Below are 19,567 nucleotides of genomic sequence, written 5' to 3'. Positions count from 1 at the left end.
ATATATTAAAATTACTGATTTTGGATAACTCTGTTTCTAATTGCAAAGAATAACACTTTTCTGTTGCATGAAACCATTATATCCTCTCAACAGAGAATATCTCAGCAATATCACTGAATACAAAAATCTGTTACTAAATTGTGGTTGAATATAGCAATTTAGAAATATAACCATTTTTAAAGGTTGCTTGATCTTTCGTATACAATGTTTATAAAAAGTTAAAGGTTTAAAATAGAAAAGTATTATCATTATCAAAACGTAAGAGACATAGATACACTAATAGCATGAGAACGACCTGGATTTATTCAGTACTAGCGGGGCTACCCGGCGTTGCTCGGGACCGTATAAACAATGAAAAACTTGAATTTGGTTTTGTAATATATTTGTTATTTTTATGAGAGAGGAATTTTGTATGTTTATGTATCATTTGCTATTTCGAACAAAAGAATATTTTACCTACATAAGACGGGTATTACACACATGAAATAATTGTATCTTACCCAGGGTAGGTAATTTACAGCATGTATATGCAAGGACAGGTAATATACAACACATTTATCTCATCAAATCCCAAGCGATGCCGGGTATTTTGCTAATATATATATTCTCACCTGGATTTATTCAGTAAGTACAGCACACCGTTGGTGGCAATCTTAGAAGATCCAGGAGGTCGATTAAAATTTTTTTTTTTTTTTTTCAAGGTAAAAATTGTAAACATGAATATGTTTTGAAATTATTTTTTTCTTAAAACAGAAAAAACCTTCTGACCAGCAATATATTTTCACATGGGCAACACTGAGGTTTTGTGTGTGGGAATTTGTTTTAAAATATTAGCTATCCTGACACAACTAAATTTCCTTCTCAAGCGAAGGTAGGATTTGCCAGATAGTGAATGTGTTTCGTAATAGTATTTGGATTCTTCAGACTACTGTTCTCATCTTGAGTGTTATTTTTACTACGTTTCGGTCGATGTAACTTCCAACCTTCTTCAGGTGTATCTTGTCGAACTCTGGGAATATGATGGCGAATGTGTTTAGTATATTAAACAAATAGGTTTGACGTTGAGAGCACGATTACGAGATTCAATTGCCATCACAAAGTCAAGGGGAGAATTATGTCATTCTCTCCTTCTTTTCTCAATTGGCAACAAATACGAATGATAACATTTGGGGAGGGGCAAGAGGTCTAATTATTTTCAATATCGCAGCAGTTGCAATTTTATATAAAAAAAAGAATGTGTAAATAGGGCATTTTTTTACTACAGGATGAAAATTACTTGACTTCATATTTTCTATATTTCACAATTATTAATGGCAGCCACTATAATTACACCACAACAACAAAAAGGTTATTGCAGCTATAAAGCAATTCAGAAGTATCACGGTTTTGAATTTTTTAGATGAGGATTGGTTATTCGTATTATTTGGATTCATCGGACTACTGTTCTCATCTTGGGTGTCATTTTCACAATGTTTCGGTTGATGTAACCTCCGACCTTCTTGAAGTGTATCTTGTCGAACTTGGGAATGTTTCAGTCAAACTCGGGAATTTCTGACGGAATTTTGAGCGGAACCCTTTATTTACTTCACGGGGGTAGCGTGCTTTTGTTCCATCAGCCATGACTGGATAGAAGTCCTAAGTAAATAGTGATTGTATTTTTCGGTCGTGATCGACCAACTGCAAATTACTTAGGACCTCTATCCAGTCGTGGCTGATGGAACAATCGCACGTTACCCCTGCGAAGTAAATAAAGGGTTCCACTCGAAATTGTATCCAAATTCTCAAGTTCGACAAAAACACTCCCAAGATACACCTGAGGGTCAGAGGTTACATTGACCAAAACGTTGTGAAAATCACACTCAAAATGAGAACAGTAGTCCAACGAATCCAAATAATACGAATTTAGAAGTAGAATTATTTTTTAAAAGTCGCTTGATATTTCATTTACAAAGTTTTTAAAATGCAAAGGTATCGCCATTATTAAAATCTAAGACATTATAGACACACTGATAGCATTAGAATATCTGAATTTATTCAGCAAGTGTAACACACCATTGCTGGTAATCCTAGAAGGTTCATGTTTAACATAACATGGACGTGCATATGCAAGTGCATGCAAAATGATGCCACCAATAGGGAAAAACAAAGGCTTTAAAAAGGAGATCACATTAGAGATGAGAATAACGTTTGAGATAACGTTTGAAATGTGGATGACGTCACAGTGGACACAATGAGGAAATAAATGTCGTTGTACAAGAAAAAAAAAAACGAGTTTAAGTTCTTTCCTATTCTTTGTCTCCTTTGCGACTGAGCATACAACATGTTGGTTCCCGGACAACGTTACACATGAAATCGATTACAAAAAGAACAATCTGAAATGTTGTCCATAAAAATATCAAATAGAATTTTTCTTTTTCTTAATTGTTTTTTTTTTTCACTTGGTAAGCAGTTTCTAGTTCAGTTTCTAATGTTAATTTATGGAGAAGGGTTGTAGGAATTTTTCTTCAGCCATCTTTGCAATTGTCTTCAAGAGTTAGCCTCTTCTCTTCATCAAATATTTTTCTCATCAGATCTGCCAGTTTCTCGTGTGCATGTATGCATCACGGTGCAAGATAACATAGCAAGGATCTGTTTTTGAATTCCAATGAATTACATTTTATATTGGGCTTCCTTAACTTCTAACAGACATTTATTTGCGATAAACCGTTCAACACAGTTGAAACTAAACGAATCGTCAACAGATGAAATTTCGTCCTTGGTGGAAAAAATTGCTTGCGCAGTAAGTACGATGCTTTCTTATTTTATCATCAATCCTATTTGCTTCTATGCATACTGCATAATACTAAGGGAGGTAATTCGCTATATAACATCAAGAGCAGCTGATTAGAAGTATTATATAAAAGGTGAGATAATAGAAGTGAAGTCTGGCCAATGCGTTGCATGGGGAGAAATTATATGAGAATGATATGATAAACGTGCAGTGTAAGTCTTAAAGACAAGCTTTGATATGACCTCAGAGGAAGATTGAATGTGCATAGTATAGGGAGAGGTGTGCAGAACAAAAGACATTGATGGTATAGCTATGTTTAAAGAATGAATGACTTGGTTAGTAGATGTAGAACAGTTGAGGTAGCACGTCCAGTTGACAGGAGAAGGCCAAGGAAAACTTTGGGAAAAGTGATAAGGATTGATTTGAGAGAGATATAAATAAGGGCAGATAAATATTACTTTTGTCAATTGTTACTATCGACCTCCCCCAACCTCCACCCCAAAAAGATGTTAGGAAATAAACAAAAAGAGGAAATAAGTTAATCCACAGAACAAAGGTATTGGATGTGAGGTTAGTAGAAAGACAATGGAGAAGTTGTTTACTAAGGCACACAAAGGAAGCTGAAATAGGATTGTCAATCAATGTGTAGCAAGTAACGTTGTTGATATATTTGGGGTTAGTTATGGACAGTTTTAGGAGTACCAGTGAATTTTGCAATATTTTTTGACCGTTCATGTCGTAAATTGTCTCTGTCTTGAATTTGCAATAGTTGAGGACAGTTTCTCAGTTTGAGACAGTTGAACACCCTTTAATTCAGAGCAAATTGAGATGAGCTAACATTAACTGATGAATACAGCCTTGACAGAAGACACAGGTGTAAACCTTAGCGCTTAAAGAGTTTTTTTCCATGATGGTGTTATACACGCACTCAGAGACCAATCAATATATACAGAATGTGTTGGAGTCTTGTTTCTCTTGAGTTTGTGCTTTGAGTTCTATTTTTATACTTGTGAACCACTGTACACCTCATTGGTAGCTGCCAATGTGAGAGATAGCAACATGGTCAGAGCTGGAAGATAAAGGTGATGAAAGAAGTCCATGGAGGCATTGTTAGGGTCGGCAATTGTTGTCGGGCAGGGATGAGGGGCATTTGGAAGCTATTCAGCATGCATTAACATGTAAAACATGTTAAACTGAGCCCCCCCCCTCCCCAAAAACCATACTAAGCAAAAAATAAAAAATAAAGTCAAAACAGGTTCAAAGTTTTGAAACTTTGTAGTCTGTGACTCTCATGAACTAATATATTCATTTGATGTTTGGTTTCTGAATTATTTTAGATGAGGATTGGTTATTCATATTTGGATTCATCAGACTGTTCTTATCTTAAATGTCATTTTCATAACGTTTCGGTCGATGTAACTTCCGACTTTCTTCAGGTGTATCTTGTCGAACTCGGGAATGTTTTTTGTCAAACTCGAAAATTTGGACAGAATTTCCAGTGGAACCCTTTATTTACATCAAGGAGGTAGCATGTTCTTGTTCCGTCAGCCATGACTGGATAGAAGTCCTAAATAATTTGTAATTGTATTTTTCGGTTGCCCACACTAAGGATTGAACCTTCAGAAGAATATCACTTTTTACAATGGATTTTTTTTTTCAAGTACTCTAACCACTGTGCCACGGGTCCTTGCAGACTAAAATGCATTTAAAATGATGTGTAACCCCTAAGCTATCACATGTCATGTTCATTTCAATAATGACGATAGTTGTGATGTAATGATTATTGTGAGAATAGTGGCAATGAAATGTATTACTGCCTGTAAACATGGTAATAAAGTTTAATAAAGTTAAAGAAACAACACAACAGTTTTACTGCACTTACATTGCTTCAAAGTCATTCTGCACTGATGTTGGTGTCAACATAATTCATGAATGCGTTTCAAACATCAGCATCATCAGATTCCTCATTGATAACGACAGTTGCCTCTAAGGTCAGGTTTTCTTCCATATCTTGACAAAGAACTTTTTGTTCATCTAAAATACTACAGAGAGAAGAGGCAAATACAGCGGGTATAAAGGTGAGCAGAGCCTTCACATCAGCCAGTTTGGGGCGTAGATATGAGAGTTACCTTCATGTTGTCAGGTGCTTTCTGTAATTTTTGACCCGTGCTCTGCGAAAGTTTGGGGAACATAGTGGTATATATAACTAGTTTCCTTATACATGGCACTTGTTATCGCATGATTCTGGAAGCCTCATAAAATACCATGAAATGAAAATCTTTGCCGTGTTGTGAGAGAAAATAATTCCCTACACGATTTGATCCTAACACACTATTAAGATTTTTAAAAAAGTAAACCTATACAATAAAATATAACTCTAATCTAACTTAACCCATTCTTTACAAAAAAAAATCTCATGTGTTGTGGTAGCATTGTGTCAACGATATAAATTAATGAAAATGCAGAGTTTGTTTATTTAAAACCATAGACGTTATTTAAAACAAATAAAACATATTTATATATTCTTATCACAGACGGTACCTTTTGGCGGATAAACTATAATACCATGTGTACGTTGCGTATGTGTGTGCTTATTGATCTGTGATCATGTGTGGACTAAGATTAACATACTTTATTTAATGTGCCTACAGAGTTGATTCAGAAATTGTAGGGTTCGTTCATGATTTGCAAAGTTTAGCTTACCTCTGTAAGGCTGTATCAGTATGCTAGCAATTCGTTTCATTACCAAGTCAGTTTGCATGTGGAAACCAGACTTGGGGTATGGCTGTCCTGTTGCGTGCCATGGGGAAAAGAGAGAGAGAGAGATGAAAGAGGAAGTTGATATCGTCACCTATATGCTGAAACATGTGACTGCTGAAAATAAGGGGCAATAAACATATATGTCTCAAACTGAGTGTTGGGGATTTTGTGCATTGAATGTGAAATAAGGCTGGATAATAGTTTTCACAGTACGTCTCTATACACATTATCTAATGAATAAGAAAAAAGTTTGATTCAACGAATAAGTAAAAATACGTAACTCACAACTTAATTTTTTAAAAATATTCAGCATTAAATAACCAAAAAGGGTTGATATGCCGTAAAACAAAAGCAACCAACCATCTACACAATTTGAACTCGTCCGATGAACAAAGACATCAAAATAATGATTGCACCAAATGGTGGTATAAGTTGTGAGCCAGAGTCCGGTAGCAAAAAAGGTGAGGTTTATTTAGTGTATTTGCAATTTGAGAAAAACCTTAATAGCTTCGCCATTCAAATATACCTCCTCCACATCAGAATTCTTATCAATCTCCACACATATTGCACACAAGCTAGTTATCATCTCTCAACCTGTAATTCAACAAGACTTATATATCCAATATTTACAAATACTAGTGTTGGGACGATTAATCGGAATTGGAAATCAAAAAAATCTGATTTTTGGGTATCAGAAAAGATTTTTCACATTTTCCAATGCCAAAAATGATTCTTTTATTTTTATTTGTTTAAAACTTAATTTTCCTTGGCTAAATTAAATGCTAAAATTATAAATATTTATTGATTTTTAAATTACCAGTAAAACTAAAATATTTAGTATACCTCACCCCACATACACACACAAGTGTATTTTTGCATTTTGGAAAATATATGCACGTATTACATTGATTTTTACAATAATCTGCCACCCCACCCACCCCTAAAAAAAGAAAATATATCGGTAATTGTATTCAAATCATAGAAAAATATCGGAATTGTCCCATCACTAACAAATACCACACAAATTGAGTTTACATGGAGAAAATTCATTCACTGTGTTCCTGACATTCTTGGATCTGTCTTCAGCCTTCAGAACCTTCTGGGGCTTTGTTACATAACAATTTATGGCCCTTGACTTTCACAAAACACTCGTCTATCTGAAACCACTATTAATAATTCCCCCCACTCTTTATCTGTGCCTAAACCTAAACGTAGATTCCATGAACAAAGCTTCTTTCTTAGAACTGCATGCCTGTGGAAATCTGTTCTGTTTTCCTGCTTTCCAGCTGATTACAATATGGTCATCTTCAAGTCCAACGTGAACAAGTTCTTGATGAGCCATCCCCTTGTATCAACTCACCGCAAACATTAGAGTCGCTGGACAAGGAGCATTCCAGTTGCGCGTACATCTGTTATCTACGCCCACATAAATATTACACCATAAATAACAAAACTTGGTAATTATTACGGACAGGATTGAAAGCACTCCACGTGACAAAGATGTTGACTTTTCATCCAATCAGCATTTAGAGAAAGCGAATTTAAGAATATTTTTTTTAACAGTTTTCGCTGGAGCCGGTCTGCACCTATAAAAAAGGCACTGCACGCGAAACACGACGTTAAAACTATTAATGATTTTGTGTGGCTTGCGCCTGGAACTTGTAAATCTGCCTGGATTAACCAAAAGAAAATATAACTTTGTATTGCATCAGAGATATTCATGGAACCGATTAAAATAACAAACTTCATTTTCCTTTTCATAAAAGAGAGAAACATGTATTCTGCAAAAATGACATTCTGCCTCAGTCATAGAAAGATTTCTCTCTTGCTCTTTATTGCACATTTTAATTGAAATCCTATCAGACTATTTTAAAAATACAGATAGTACTAGCGGCTATACATACAGTTACAAATATTGCTTTTATGCCAAACATTGCCTTGATGGTCTGTGTCTAACCTCGTCTGGAGGTCCTGGATATGACCTTAAACTATATCCAGTGGTGAGGCCCCAGCTTGCGGGCTTTGGGGAGTGTGGAGCCACCTTTAATTGCCATTGCTCCAAGGTCCACTCTGACCCGAAGTGGTAGTACCTGTTAGGGTCCCAGCTATGGGTTAAATAGAAATCGACTTGAAAACAACAGATATATTCTATTTAAAAATTTTTCTTCAGAATCTTTGGATTCGGCATTAAATAACCTGAAAAGGGTTGATATGCCGTAAACAAAAACAAACAACCAATCCATCGTCTGGCATCAGGGCATATCTGAAATGAACTGCATCTTCATTTGAGCCAGCAATTGAGAAGTAAAGAAAAACTCGGGGTTATTTTTTTATAAACAAACAAAATAATTATTCATAAAATATTCTTAAAATATGCAGGGTACACTTGTATAAAGTTGAGTTCTGTGGGTTCTTAACGGCTTTGTGATGCAAGTTGTACAACTTAAGTTCGTTTAGATAATTTCCCAGCTAGGAACAAGAGCTTTTCAACTTAGCTTTTCTGGGGGTATTTGGCCCTCAGGGCCAGAGCCCAGAGCGTTACGTTCTCTCCAATGCCAGCCAGCAAAAGATTCTTATTTCTAAAAACATAATCGTTTTTATTAAATCGGCTTCTTCCCCATCTGCCATTTGAAGATTACTTTTCCTTTCTCTTTCCCATTATTTCATATTCTTTCTCTTTTCTCTTTTCTTGTGAATCTCTTCTATCTCTTTCGTAACCATATCTCTCTTTTTTTATATGGAGGTCACCATTTATCAAGGCCCGGAAGCCACTCGGGGATAAGGGTTATTGTGTGTACAGTAATCAATGGGATAGTATCGTAGTAATAGTTAAAATTGGAGATTTGATAAAGTGTCTTAAGGGGGCGATTAATCAGGAATTTGTTTATGTTGGACTTGAAGATATCCAAGTTGTAGTCAGGTGGGAAACCGGCAGGCGGAAGAGAATTCTACAGGCATGCACTTCTAAGAAAGAAGCTTTGTTCATGGAATCTATGTTTTGATTTAGGCACATATAAAGAGTGGGGAAAATTACTGACAGTGTTTTCAGGTAGACTGGTGGGTTTTGTGAAAGATTGGTGAGGGGTGGACCAGAGATTGGAGCTCGGACGAGGACTTGCCATAGAAATAACGATAAAACAAAGACAGGCTCGCAACGGCTCTTCTGTGGGAGAGAGGTGGTAGGGAAGAGAAAAGGGCATCACCCACTAAGCAACAAAGTTTATTTTGTACTCTGTTAAGGCAAGATAGGCTGTTTTTAGCAGCTCCAGCCCAGATGTGGCAGCAGTACTCCATCCTTGGACATACCTGGCTTTTATATAGATAGAAAATTGCATCAGTAGTGAGATATCTTCTGGGGTGGTAGAAGGATCCTACCATTTTCCCAGCAACCTGGTCAACAGACTTGATGTACGTGTTCCATTTCAGATCAGGAGTAACGGTCAAACCCAGAAGCTTGTCAAAACATGAAGCCTCCCCAAAGACAAGAGCCATCCAATTCAATTGATGCCAAATGGGGATCAGAGCATTGATGATGTAAAGATAGGAGCTTGGTTTTAGATACATTAAAAGTAACCAGCCACCTCTTCCCCCACTGCACCACACGCTCAGGATCAAAGGAGAGAGAATCAGAGAGAACTTTGTCATTTATGGCCTTTGATATTTTGCCATAGATGGTCGTGTCATTAGCATAGATGTCAACGAATGATTTTAGTATGTGTTTTGGGAGATGTAAATCAGGAAGAGTTAGGCCCAGGATTGACCCTTGAGGGACTCCAACATTAATACTGTGGGCCTCTGATTTCTGCCCATCAACCACTACTCTTATGAGCCAATCAGAGAGAAATGATTTAATAATTGAGAAAACATTTCCAGTTATACTGTAGCTGGAAATCTTGTGAAGTAGGCCCTTATGCCATACCTTAGTTAAGGCCTTTGATATGTCAAGAGCAATTGCCCTAGAAAGGAAGCCTTTGTCGAGAGATTCACTAATCCTATGATATATAACTGTTAGCACATCTGCTGTAGATCTAGCAAAACGGAAACTATATTGCATGTCACTAAAGAGGTTATTTCTGCTGAGGTGGTTGACTACTTTATTTAATATGGATTCCAACAACTTACTCATGACACACAGGAGACTTATTGGTCTGTAATGAGAGGGAGATGACTTATCACCTGAATTCTTAAATGCAGGGCATATTGACCAGGTTTTCCAGGCTGTTGGAAAGCACTTCTCCTTAAGGCAACACTTAAACAGTTTTGTAAGTATGGGGGCAAGTTCTGGTTGAAGCTTTTTCAACACTATAATTGGAATGCCGTCTGGGCCAGTTGCTTCACTGGAATCAAGGTTCTTGATTAGCTTGGCGACCTCACGCACAGATATTTGTATGTTGCATAGTGTGTTGTCTGTTATAAGAGGAAATTCGGGGAGTTGATGGCCTTCGTTGCATAGGGTAGAATTAACTGCAAAGTTCTTGGCAAATAGTTTAGCCTTGTCTGATGCTGATGAGATGACCTCAGGTCCATTGATGATGGTTGGGATAGAACACATGCTTCTGTTCAGGATCCTGTTTGCTATTTGCCAAAACTGGTGGGAACCAAGCCGATGCTCAGCTACTTTGGATTTAACAGACTGAGCATATAGCTCTCTTGCATGTTTTATTACTCTTTTACAGTGGTTGCTAGCAGTTCTGAAAGCAGCTTTAATCTCAGTACATCTATTACGTTAGAAGCTATGGAAAAAGTGATTTCTATGCGCAATAGTAGCAGCACATTCTGGGGAGAACCATGGCTGGCTGTTAGGTTTTTGTTGGAACTTTTTCGATGGTATGAATCAGTCTATGCCTACAATTAACCATTCCGTCAGGTCTGATACTATAGAGGACACACCCTTTTTAAACATGGAATGCAGAGGTAGATCAGATATGAATATACAGAAGCTATCCCAGTCAGCCATAAAGTATCGATATACAGTACGATGGAGAGGTACATCTGAAGACTTATTGCATTTCATTTTTATCTTAACTGATATAACGGAGTGGTTGGAGGATCCCAGGGGAGATAGAACGGAACATGAACATTGCTCAGGGGAAGTTGTGAGAAAAAGGTCTTGAAGGCTTGCATACTAACCTGTAGTATCAGGCATACGGGTGTGTTCATGAACAATCTGAGTGAGGTCATAGGCAATGGCAAAATCATGACAGAACCTCCCCTCATAATCTGTCTTATTTGAGTGGGTCAGCCATTCCACATTATGGGCATTGAAGTCACCGCAAATGTGAATGTTAGCTGAAGGATGAGCAGACAGGATGTGGTCAATTTTCTCAGATATACTCTTAAATATAGTAACCCCACAAATATAAATGCGGTGGTGTAAGCAAGTATAACCCGGAAGCACATATAAGGTAAATTAGGGTCTTCTCTGGAGATATCCTTACCACACGGAAAGCCATCTTTAATGGCTATGGCGATCTTGGAGGTCAGATTTAGATGTTAAGTTAGAGTATACTTTAATTATGAACTCATCTAGGGAAGTGGTCGGCCCTATGCCAGTTTCACTTAGAAAGAATATGTCCGGTTTTGTCTCCTGTTATTGGGTTTCAACCTCTGGAAGGTTGGAACGTAGACCCCTGATGTTGGAGAAGGAGACATGTTAGTAGGGGTCTATGTTGGAGGATGGGGTTCTAGGTTTAATTCTCTTTTTCCCTTTTTCTTTCTTTCTCTTCAACTCAAATTACTTTTCCCTCAAAGAAACTGTTTTATCTTCCAAGGTTCAATTCCCATCACTTACTTGGTGGTCTAAACCTTAAATCTAACAGGTGGACCAATTGACAACATTTCCCAGACACAAAAGCAGACATTTTGAATCTAAGTTATTGTACCTGTCTCCCTCAATTAGTTATTTAAAATCCATTTTTAGCAAACCCAACTAGAAAAACAATTTCTCTCCTCAGCTCCCTTGTTCCAAAGAATCCTATTATCAGATTTTATATTTTCCTTTCATTGAAGCATTATTTTTCTGATGGACAGAATTTCATGGACATCTGTCTTTCCTTGACAGTGTCAGCATAACCTCCCCTAACCATACCTCATCCTCATCTATCTGAACCGGGTTCCTGGTGTCGTCCGGGATCCTGTCTCTTCAGTGATGAGCGATTTGTTAGGGTCAACACCACACAATTATTATTGTCTTAAATATCGTTCCCTTTCATAACCAAGTACTCCAAAACATTGAGGCTTTGCTATATTGTCTGCTAGGATTTAACAAAATTAAATGTTTTGTTAGAGATATTAGATTAATGTTACAAAAAAAAAAAAAGGGATTTCCTTCTGATGTATATTTTTGTTTTCTACATTGCAGAATGATACAGGTTCAGAAAAATCTTGCTATGTCATCCAAAATATGGAAAGGTAAGTTTATTATTTATCCATTTATTTATTTATTTATTTATCGACTACTAGCAGGCCGCCCGGCGTTGCTCGGTTGTAAAATATGCATAAATATTATGTTTTAATTCATGCAGAATATTTATTATAACCTGGGTATTAAACGTAATGTTGAAATCTTAAAAAAAAAAATAAAAAATAAATAAAAAATAGAAAAAAATGAAACTGAGACATGTGCATGTGAGTATTATGTTTTTTCTAAACAGTTCACTTCTTTATTCATTTATTTATTCATTTATTTATTGCAAACTATTATCCTCATCTTTTAGTTATTATTTTCACAACGTTTCGGCCAACTATTCCTCTGGCCTTCATCAGATGGTAACTGCGACGGGATAGGAACTCCCAATCTCCTAACTGCATCCTCAGCAATTACTGCCTTCCATAGTTGTTGTTGTCTCACCACGTTTTGGCCAACTAATCATTTGGCCGGCTTTGGGTCGGATTGAAACCACTATCTCCAGATAATGCTCACCTGAAACTGTAGAAATTCAAAGTTTTTATCCACTCTGCCACAGGCCCCGAAGGCACAGTGGATAGAGACGTTGCCCGGTCATATTGCAGGACGGAGGGATTAGTCATATACTATTCAAGGTACACTTGTTATGAAAAGTGAACACATGTTGCATTTAGGGAAGTATAAAACACATCCATCTTGGTCTAAGAAAATCAAACATAAAGTGACTTTCATAGCTTAAACTGGAAATAACTCTCATAGCTTTAACCCTACCAGATCAAGTTACCAATATACTGGTAATTTCCAAAAATGCTAAATATCGAGTTACTGCTAAACCAGTATTTTTCCAACCACTTGTTTTTGTATTGTCAGGGAGCTAAAAATAGTTACCCAACTGCTGCTTAGCCTCGATGTAGCACAAGTCTAATGTTCTGCAAATGACTTCCTTTGTTTTAGTGGAATTGTGGCTTGTTTTGTAGACTAAAGTAGCCATGAAGCGAGTTAGTGACGAATCAACCATTTCGACCGGTAAAAGAACCAAACGAAGGAGTTTCACGGTGCAACAAGTGTTTTTTGTTGTTTTTTTATTCAATTTTCACCTAAAACAAGGCACAGTGCCACTTTGAAGTAGGGGGCTACTATCGGGGACATAAGTTGCAGGGATATTATGAAGGGAGATGAGCAGCAAGATGTCTGTCCACATTGCACTGAACTTCTGCATGTCAGTACAGTTGGGAAAGCAGAATCCTGGAAGGGAGTTCCAAAGTCTAGCAGTTCTGGGAAAGAAACTATTGCAGTAGAAGGCTTTCTTACACCTAGGGATCTTTATTGTTAAGGGATAGGATTTAGCTGTTTGTTGGGGGAGGGGGATCTACATCGAGGGGGAACAAGTGCTTGTACTTCTGCGGAGCATTCACCATTAAAATACTTGTAGAACAGGCAGAGGGATACAACATTTCGTCAATGGGACAGAGGCTGAAGCTTAAATGACAGTTCAGGATCTATCAGGTTGGTGGCTCCCTTTTGAACTCTGTCCAGGAGTTACAACTAGTAGCAGATGCACCAGCCCAAATGTGACACAGTACTCCATACATAGGCGAATGGTGGCCTTATGGAGGTACAGTATACTTTCAGGCGTAACGTTAGGCCGAGGAGATTAAAGGAAGCACTTTCAGGTAATGTGCTTTTGGCTATTGCTATCTAATTCAGACGAAGGCGAATTTGATCAGGAGTATGTTTCTGAATCAAGTAACGCTAGTGATGATGAATCTATTCATGAAGAAGAAATTCATGATAATTCTGATGATGCAACTGAGCCTCTGCATCAAGGAGGGCTCCACCTGTCGGGCAGACTGGCACACAAATGCTGAACACTGGTGTAGATGAAAGGCAAACATTTACTAAAATTACTATTGCGTTTAAATTTTTTCACAATTTTGCCTAGAAGGCCACGCACAGAGGCAATTTAGGTTCAGTAGCTCAGGTCTGATAGGGTTAATAAGTTACTTCCGGTTTTAAACGACATGTTGTCAGCTTTTAATAATTGAAAATAAATTAAATATAAATTAAATTAAAAATAAATAAATTAAATTTGAATAATATTTCTAAGTAGAACAATTAAAACGATTCTATTATAACAAAACAATTAATAAAATCGAGGTAATTATTAAAGTAGATTTACTTTAATCTAATATGCAAATGAGGGTATTCATTGAATGTAGATTTCTTTTGAATAAATAGTATATATAGAAATCATGTTGGAATAAGTGTTTTTTTTTGTTTTTTTTTTATAAGTCCGTTTTCAGTATGAAAAATTTGTGAAACACTGTACCATTTTGTACACATTAAAGTGGGAACAAATAAACAGACAAGACTACTGTAATAGAAATATATGTTTTATCATTGTAATAGAAATATATGTTTTATCATTGTAATAGAAATATATGTTTTATCATTGTAATAGAAATATATGTTTTATCATTGTAATAGAAATATGTTTTATCATTGTAATAGAAATATATATTTTATCATTGTAATAGAAATATATGTTTTATCATTGTAATAGAAATATGTTTTATCATTGTAATAGAAATATATATTTTATCATTGTAATAGAAATATATGTTTTATCATTGTAATAGAAATATGTTTTATCATTGTAATAGAAATATATATTTTATCATTGTAATAGAAATATATGTTTTATCATTGTAATAGAAATATGTTTTATCATTGTAATAGAAATATATATTTTATCATTGTAATAGAAATAGATGTTTTATCATTGTAATAGAAATATATGTTTTATCATTGTAATAGAAATAGATGTTTTATCATTGTAATAGAAATAGATGTTTTATCATTGTAATAGAAATAGATGTTTTATCATTGTAATAGAAATATATATTTTATCATTGTAATAGAAATATATATTTTATCATTGTAATAGAAATATATATTTTATCATTGTAATAGAAATAGATGTTTTATCATTGTAATAGAAATAGATGTTTTATCATTGTAATAGAAATAGATGTTTTATCATTGTAATAGAAATATATATTTTATCATTGTAATAGAAATATATATTTTATCATTGTAATAGAAATATATATTTTATCATTGTAATAGAAATATATGTTTTATCATTGTAATAGAAATATATGTTTTATCATTGTAATAGAAATATATGTTTTATCATTGTAATAGAAATAGATGTTTTATCATTGTAATAGAAATAGATGTTTTATCATTGTAATAGAAATAGATGTTTTATCATTGTAATAGAAATAGATGTTTTATCATTGTAATAGAAATATATATTTCATCATTGTAATAGAAATATATATTTCATCATTGTAATAGAAATATATATTTTATCATTGTAATAGAAATATATGTTTTATCATTGTAATAGAAATATATGTTTTATCATTGTAATAGAAATATATTTTATCATTGTAATAGAAATATATATTTTATCATTGTAATAGAAATATATATTTTATCATTGTAATAGAAATATATATTTTATCATTGTAATAGAAATATATATTTTATCATTGTAATAGAAATATATATTTTATCATTGTAATAGAAATATATATTTTATCATTGTAATAGAAATATATGTTTTATCATTGTAATAGAAATATATGTTTTATCATTGTAATAGAAATAGATGTTTTATCATTGTAATAGAAATAGATGTTTTATCATTGTAATAGAAATAGATGTTTTATCATTGTAATAGAAATAGATGTTTTATCATTGTAATAGAAATAGATGTTTTATCATTGTAATAGAAATATATGTTTTATCATTGTAATAGAAATATATGTTTTATCATTGTAATAGAAATATATGTTTTATCATTGTAATAGAAATATATGTTTTATCATTGTAATAGAAATAGATGTTTTATCATTGTAATAGAAATAGATGTTTTATCATTGTAATAGAAATAGATGTTTTATCATTGTAATAGAAATATGTTTTATCATTGTAATAGAAATATATGTTTTATCATTGTAATAGAAATATGTTTTATCATTGTAATAGAAATATATGTTTTATCATTGTAATAGAAATATATGTTTTATCATTGTAATAGAAATATATGTTTTATCATTGTAATAGAAATATATGTTTTATCATTGTAATAGAAATATATGTTTTATCATTGTAATAGAAATATATGTTTTATCATTGTAATAGAAATATATGTTTTATCATTGTAATAGAAATATATGTTTTATCATTGTAATAGAAATAGATGTTTTATCATTGTAATAGAAATAGATGTTTTATCATTGTAATAGAAATAGATGTTTTATCATTGTAATAGAAATATATGTTTTATCATTGTAATAGAAATATATGTTTTATCATTGTGATAGAAATATATGTTTTATCATTGTGATAGAAATATATGTTTTATCATTGTGATAGAAATATATGTTTTATCATTGTGATAGAAATATATGTTTTATCATTGTGATAGAAATATATATTTTATCATTGTAATAGAAATATATATTTTATCATTGTAATAGAAATCACTCTTGCAAATGACCTCGAGCTTAACCTGTAAAATGCCAGCAGAAAATGTAGAAAACAAAAGACAGGCATAATTTTGTAGGTCGCTCATTGGTGAACGTATGCCATTAATTTGCATATGTGCACAATTCGTAACTGTTAAATTTTAGCTCCTTGACAACACAAAAACACATGGTCGGAAAAATACCGGGTTTGCAGAAACTTGGTATTCAGCATTTTCGGAAATTACCGGTGTATCGGTCTGGTAAGGTTAAAGCTATAAGAGTTATTTCCCCTTTAAGCTATGAAAGTTGCTTTGCATCTGATTTTCATCGTCCAAGATGTGTTTTATGCTTCCCTAAACCCAGCAGGTGTTCACTTTCAGTATCAGTTAGAATATTCGGTGTATCTTGAATAGTATGCGACTAATCCCTCTGCTTGGCAATATGTTTCGACCGGGCAAGGCCAGGTATACACAACTGTTGAATTCTAAAGCAGAGAGGTTGTTGAGTGGAGTTTTTTGTTGGACAGCTTAGAACGAGAACGAACAGTGAAAGATAATATCGAATACACGAGGATTTATTGCAAGTTGAGGAAAGAAAGGAAAAAAGACTTTCGTGCGTTGTATCAACAAGAGGACGTTTTGACACTGCTGGGTTTTTTTTTGTTTGTTTGTTTTTTTTCTTTTCCATTTTATAATACAACTTTATTATACCTATTTACAATATCTCCCCACGGGACGGAGTTAGACACTAGGGTCGTTTTTTAACGTGAAGAAAAGGTACAAAAATAAAAATTGTCTCCGTTGTGAAGGATTTCTCCTCCACTGAAAGAGAACGAGAAATGGAAGTGCCGCACCTGAAGAACAGATACTACACTTTGAGATATTAAATCCTTTATTCATGTTAAAAATACATTGAAAATCAACAATGAACAAAAAACTTAGGCACATAGCCAACTCAAAAGGGGGGATTGTGGGGGTCGTTGATCATCCTTGTCACTCCAGAACTAAACAAAATCAAAAGTTTCTCCCAGCTAGTATCTTCTTTCACCATAATACCGCATTCACCCTTTCATACTGGGGGACGTCCTACTTAACTCCCAATTTTTAAAACATTTTTTATTGACGTGTAAAAACAAAAAAAGATAACAATAAAACTACACTTTGATCTTGATATATAATTTATTTCGTGAAAATTACAATCAAAATAATTCAATGTAAAATTAAAATAAATTAAAAGCAAAATTCAAATTTACAAAACAAATTTATGCACAAGGCCCTTTAAGATCTGGGTGGGGGAGTGTTGCAGGGTCTTTGTTACTACAGGGAAAATGGAGTCTTTGGCGACTTTACTCTTGACTGGCAATATTTACCACAATACCTCATTCACTCTGTGAACTCTAAACTAACTAATGAAAACCCCAGCGTTTTTGCAAAAAAGAATATATTTACAATTACTTTGTGAGTGTGTGTAAAATTTTTTTTTTTTTAACTACACTTTGATCTTGGCCAAAAGGCCAATTAGCATCTATACGACTTTATTATAATGCAAAATTCAAGCAAGCAAGGATTGCTCGGACGGTCTACAGAATTTTATAATTAATATTTTCTAGCCGTTTACCAAATTTAAATTGCCAACAACAATAAGATCCAAGCTTGAATGTTTGAATATTCAAGTGCAAGACGTTTGGATGCTTCTTACTTCTTATGTATTAAATTGATATGCCATAAAACGGCCAAACACATCTCGACGAGGAACATTCCAAAAATAATGCCTCCTATTTTTATTCCACCCGAATGGATCAGAATGGATTGCAAATTGCATTATTATGATGACTTAGCATTCATGACCTAAAAGTTTCATCACTCTGTTGCAGATATTGCCGGTGTTAAATTGTAAGATAGCAACCCCTGTCATGGACATGCGTCAGAAGCAGAGATCTGGCATTGAATTCGTATATGTAGAAAAAATTGAAACGATTAACATTCACTGGCGCCTGTTGAATGGTTTTGACGTTAAGGCAGTTGATGTCATGGGTTCGTCAATTAGTGGCGACAGTTAGTGGCGAAAATGTGCATTAAGAATGGTGATGACTACATTGTATATAGAAAAATAGAGTGCAAAAGGTCGCTTGTTTTAATGGTACCACTCCCGTTTTCATAGCTCTTCAATGTTTTAGTTTTTGAGAAAAAAAAATAGGAGGCCTTACTTTTGGAACGACCCTAGTATATTAAACAGTAAATATAAAATTTTGTTTTTCAAATGGGATAATCTTATTTTTTGCCAATATAAATATGTATGTATTTTTTTTTTTTTTTTCTTGTCTGTCCAGCTACTGATATATATATATATATATTTTTTTTTTTTTTCTTTTCCTGTCCAGCTACACGATTTACTTGCAAATCTTTGCGGTGTTTGTCTTTTTCTGGATGGTCAACTTTGTCACTGCTCTTGGCCAACTGACACTCGCGGGAACATTCGCCTCTTACTACTGGTCATTTGATAAACCCAAGGACATTCCAAGCTTTCCTTTATTTAAGGCCTTTTACAGGTGCTTCAGGTGAGTCACTTTGAAAATTTATTCTTTTTTTCAACCAGAAAACATTAACATTGGATTGGATGTGCTGCGTGATCTATAGGCAAAAGAGAAATAGGATTGCATTATCATTTAAAAAGATTACTTATAGAGAGAGATATAGTGTTTTTTGTTCTTTTTTAGAAATAAACTTTAAATTGACAATGCTATGTTTTTAAATTGCAGATTTGGCAACTATTGGTTATTTTGAGTTCAGCTTGGTTTGACAATTCATCATGAAGAAGCTGATACCCGAGCAGTGTTTGCAAATTGTGCAAATCTAATATATAAACGGCTATTTGCCTGTCCGTCTCCATATTTTCAAACTCTATCTTCTCCGTAGGTAAAAGTCGCAAAGCAGCGCTAAGAACCTCAAAGGATTGGATTTTTTACGGGCCATTCTTTTATGGGTCTTTAGCCGGTTAAAATTGTTTTTAAGGGGTCAAAATTGGGTCAAAATTGAAAAAATTGTTAGACATTTTGTATATTCATCTTAGTTTATTTTTAATTATGTTGAT

At 34.2% G+C, this 19,567-nt stretch overlaps 1 protein-coding gene across 8 annotated transcripts in view; it reads left to right on the top strand.

The window, feature by feature from the left end:
• The window catches only part of LOC145268736 (choline transporter-like protein 2), a 382,616-nt gene that overhangs the window by 339,072 nt on the left and 23,977 nt on the right, over window positions 1-19,567 (top strand). For all 8 annotated transcript variants that reach the window (XM_080124315.1, XM_080124314.1, XM_080124319.1 and 5 more), the window contains 3 exons: window positions 2,686-2,779; window positions 11,892-11,941; window positions 18,858-19,034. In XM_080124315.1, coding sequence (XP_079980441.1) covers window positions 2,686-2,779; window positions 11,892-11,941; window positions 18,858-19,034 — 321 coding nt within the window. The remainder of the gene's footprint in view (window positions 1-2,685; window positions 2,780-11,891; window positions 11,942-18,857; window positions 19,035-19,567) is intronic.

This window comes from Euprymna scolopes, chromosome 44, assembly GCF_053919585.1.
Source record: "Euprymna scolopes isolate OS-2025 chromosome 44, ASM5391958v1, whole genome shotgun sequence".
Lineage (NCBI taxonomy): Eukaryota > Metazoa > Mollusca > Cephalopoda > Sepiida > Sepiolidae > Euprymna > Euprymna scolopes.
This window is presented reverse-complemented; position numbering and strand designations above follow the sequence as displayed.